The sequence below is a fragment of the Nanorana parkeri genome, unplaced genomic scaffold, assembly GCF_000935625.1.
Source record: "Nanorana parkeri isolate BGI_ZX_2015 unplaced genomic scaffold, ASM93562v1 scaffold171, whole genome shotgun sequence".
In the NCBI taxonomy this organism is placed as follows: domain Eukaryota; kingdom Metazoa; phylum Chordata; class Amphibia; order Anura; family Dicroglossidae; genus Nanorana; species Nanorana parkeri.
Window position 1 is genome coordinate 208,800 of NW_017306439.1, and position 4,440 is coordinate 213,239.

General features: G+C 45.2%; 1 protein-coding gene across 1 annotated transcript in view; it reads right to left on the reverse strand.

Annotated features, from left to right (window-relative positions):
- EDA (ectodysplasin A) overlaps positions 1–4,440 on the reverse strand; it is a 48,469-nt gene that overhangs the window by 21,754 nt on the left and 22,275 nt on the right. The window contains exon 2 of the mRNA XM_018554746.1: positions 4,036–4,141. Within this exon, the coding sequence (XP_018410248.1) occupies positions 4,036–4,141 (106 nt within the window). The remainder of the gene's footprint in view (positions 1–4,035; positions 4,142–4,440) is intronic.

Consider the following 4,440-nt stretch of genomic DNA (forward strand, 5'->3'; position numbering starts at 1 on the left):
ATACTACAGCATACCTTCAGAGGTCTAGTGGAGTCCATGCCTGGATGTGTGAGGAAAAGAGGGACCTACCTAATATTAGGGGGGTGGCCATAATGTTATGGCTGACTGTTGCATATGTATATATGTCTATATGGATGAATCCCATTGTCCTTGATTGTTTCCTATATTCATAACTCCAACTTTGTTTTTTTGCAGCCCTTTTGTTTGCGGCCCTCGAAACATGTTGGCCGCCTTTTGGTTTTCCCCTTGTAGAAATAATGGAAGGCTTCAGACTCCTCAGGCATTTGTTTGGCACTGTTGTTTTGGCTCAACTACAATGGAAATGAATGGCACGGCATTACGTGGCACAAGTAACACTTTTAGACGTTACCTATAACATAACAAATCTTCCTCTTTCTAAGGCCCGGACCATTTTATCTACAGCAGGCCGGCTGCCCTGCCAGAGTGAAATACAAATCCTTTTGGCAGACTAAGCGGCCTCCCCATATAAGAATTTCATCTGTGTATTTAGCAATTGGCCCGGAGTTCAGCTTTAAACAGACTTTTACAATCTTCGCTGTTGTAAAAATATTGGCGAGTTCAACTTGTTCCTTAAAAGCAGCAACACATCCTGACAAGACTGCAATGTGTTACAGAAACCCATTAGTCTGATATATATATATCCATTGAACATGTTCAGATCCTTCTTGATGCCGATATGATCACGCTTTCCAGCAATGAATATTGACTTGTGCTCTCTCAAATCCCGAATGTGAGATTCAATGAGCTACAACATATTTTCAAATTAGTTCTAACAGCAAAAACAAGAGAAGTGAACGCGCTTCTACCACATTGAATGGAATGAAGAAGTATTTGTCCTCCCACTCGGACAGATGAATACCATGTGCTGGAGCCTCTCGTAGAAGCTCCATCATCAGAAGTGCTGCCAATGTTTGTTTCATGCCGAACGATCCACCTTCCTGACATTGGCTGAACAAGAACAAGATCGTTCCAAAGCACTGTGGACCTCAGAGCAATATGTTATCATGTAAAAGGAACCTGTCAGTATATAAATAAAGCTGTTACCATTGCCAACATAGTTTCCAAGGTGAAAGCTTGTGCCGTCATCCCCGTCCTTGTCTCACTCTGACCTAGAAAGAGTATGCGGATCAGGAGCTGGGACTTCACACGTGTGACAGATCGGTATCTCTCACTAGGTAGATGGGAAGCCTCTGCAAAGCATATCAAATGTTCCCCCCTTCCGGAGAGAGAGCACACAAAGGCAGAGGAAGGCTCGTCTGAGGAGAGAGGGAGATTTTTAAAGTCTGCTCCTCGGGCTTCTTCTGCTCTTGCCACCAGTAGCAACCTTCATAATGTTATCAAGAAGGTCCAAAGGGACATTGTCCCTTGAAGGCCATGCAGGTCAGACCCTTCTAGAATGTGGATTCCTCAGTTTAGCACTTAAATCAAATTTCCCAACGCATGTGTACTGTCAGAAGACCCTTCATCAGGCTAAACATTTCTAGTCTGATGAAGGGGACCTTGTGTGGCCCCGAAACGTTGATCTTCGCTTCAATATGGTGTGCTGGTGACATCTTTAACAAGTTTCAGCGGTGCCCTCCGCGATCACTTTGAGCACCTATGCTGAAAGGGATACCCGGGAAGGAGTGCAGCAGGATTCTGGAAACCATGCGAGAGATGAGCGGAATAGCCTCCAACAAACCATCACAAAAGGAAGTTCAAACCTACAGCCATTTGTTACAAGGGGAAAAGTGGTCCAAGGAAGGAAAATCTGAACAGGCGACGGGGGTCATGGGCAGCCAAGGCTCACTGATGTACGGCCGTACATGACCCTGTTGCCTGTTCAGATTTTTCTATAAGCAAGGGACCAACTGAGACAGTTGTAAGATCTTGGGGATTTTGACCAGTCGTCCAGGGTTTGGCTCAATCACAGCCAGAATGGGATGAAGGGCAGGGTTCGCAAGCCAGAAGAGTGTTCTAGAAAGGGCTTCCAACCGGTTATCAGTTGGGTCTCTAAAGACAGCTGCATCCTCCATTATTATACAGGAATTATATAGCGCCAACAGTTTGTGCAGCACTGTACAATATAAGGAAAACAGAACAATTACAATCCAAGATGGTAAGGAGGGCCCTGCCCCTTTTACAATCTAAAAGGGAAGGGAAAGTAATACATGAGGAGGGAGCTTTGTGGGGATGAATTGTTTGAGAACGTGATAGTTCAGTGGTTTAGGTTGAGATGGGATAGGCTTCTCTGAAGAGATGAGTTTCAAGGGATCACCTAAAGGCAGTCAGAGTAGGAGATAGACGGACAGGTTGGGGTAAAGAGTTCCGTAGGATGTGAGAGACTCTAGAGAAGTCCTGGAGGCGAGCATGGGAGGAGTTGACAAGGGAGCTGGAAAGCAGGAGGTCTTTGGAAGAGCGGAGGGGACGGTTAGGGTGATACTTTGAGACAAGGCTGGAGATATATCCGGGGGCAGAGTTGTGGATGGCTTTGTAAGTGGTTGTTAGGATTTGGAACTTTAGCCTTTAGGCTGGTATGGTAGTCGCTTTATTAAGGTGGAACACTGCCGATCCCACAGTGGGGGTAGACCACTTTTCAACAAAATCCTCCCCAAAACAGGTACAGAGCTAATTAGCAAGGGGCTTGTAAAGGTTTTTCCAATCTCCAGAGTGAAAGCACTAGAACGAGTGCAACTGACAAGTCTTTGAGGCTGGAGGTGCTCTAGATCAGGGCTTCTCAACCTGTGTAACCTCAGGAGCCACATTTGTCCAAGACTGGAGAGACTCAGATTTGAAATCTTAGCAATTCTTAGGGCTCAGAATCTGCCAAGGCCAAACGTAGATCAGATACAGAATGTAAAGAAGGCACAGCAGTGTGCTTGTGGCCTCTCAGTCATATAACTGGGTGATTTGGGCAATGCATGCCTATAGTAAAAACCTCAAGTGAAGGGGCAGAAGAACCGGCCACACTTGATGAAGCTAAAGAGGTCTCAGATGACGCCACTGACTCCAGGAGCAGAGGGCAACCAGATACCAGGCTGCAGACGTTGGCACTATCAGTAAGAGCCCTGTAAGCAGCTCCAAAACCGTTGACCTACAGCCTATAAGGGGGGGCCCATGTACTTGAGATCACTCCTGGTGCCCAGCCTGACCATTTTATTCAAAGAGTGAGTCTTCAGAGACGGGCCAAGCACAGAGGCACTATAACCCGACAGTATAAGACTTTTGTCCCTTCATAGAGGAAAAATAGTAAATAAAAGGGCGGGCTCTATCGGACTTGCTGCAGCTTTAATGGACAATGATCAACAAGTGTTACCTAACTGCAACAGATATAGATCCGGTCTCCTGCCCTGTCAGAAAGGGCTGTGCAATGTCACAGAGACATGAAACTGGATGGACAGACCTACAATTTCCTTGGCAAGAAAAACAACTTTCGGATATGTATTTCATTATTGTATTTAGTGGTTAACATTTTTTTCCAGGAGTCTTAGTACGTCACTATACAGGACAGCAAAGCCCTGAATGTTATCCCCAGACATTACTAGTATCACAAGGAAATCAGAGCTGTCCCCAGACATTACTAGTATCACAAGGAAAGTAGAGCAGTCCCCAGACATTACTAGTATCACAAGGAAATCAGAGCTGTCCCCAGACATTACTAGTATCACAAGGAAAGTAGAGCAGTCCCCAGACATTACTAGTATCACAAGGAAAGTAGAGCAGTCCCCAGACATTACTAGTATCACAAGGAAAGTAGAGCAAGCTTCAGACATTATTAGTTTTACAAAGGAAAGTAGAGCAGTCCCCAGACATTACTAGTATCACCTATGTAAACCTTTAACCCCCACCACCTGGAAATAGGGAAAAGGACGCAGTCTTAACTGCAGCCTGACACATGTTTATATTACTCCCATCCCTCTCCATTTTCTTTTTACATATGAAGATACAATCACATCATCATCATCATCAGGTCATGTTCACCCCCTTAAAGTCACTGCGCGATCCTGAACGCCCTGGAGTAAAAGCAACACTTACTCTCGGGGCCTTCGCTGCCTTTGTTCCTCCTCGTCCTTCGTAAATGCCTGCTGCCTTCTTCCAGATGTGACATGTCTTCAGGGCTCAAGCTGTTTAAGGAGGCCATCTGCAGAGAAATGGAAACAAGATGACGTCTTCAGTGTGAGACAAGGTGACAAAAAAACATGGGATCTGTAGAACTCGAGTTAAATGGTGTGTTTACAACCTGGAATTGAAAGTAGATGGGGACTTCACCCACAGACTGGCCAACCATAGAGGGACTCCTACAAATAGACCTACACCCCCATGCTTTATACCATCGGACCTGAGACAGAAGCATAACTCTACAAGCGGATAGTCCAGATACAATTTTAGTCCAATGTAAAGTAAGACAGAAAATCAAATAAAGAATTCAAAACATTTGGG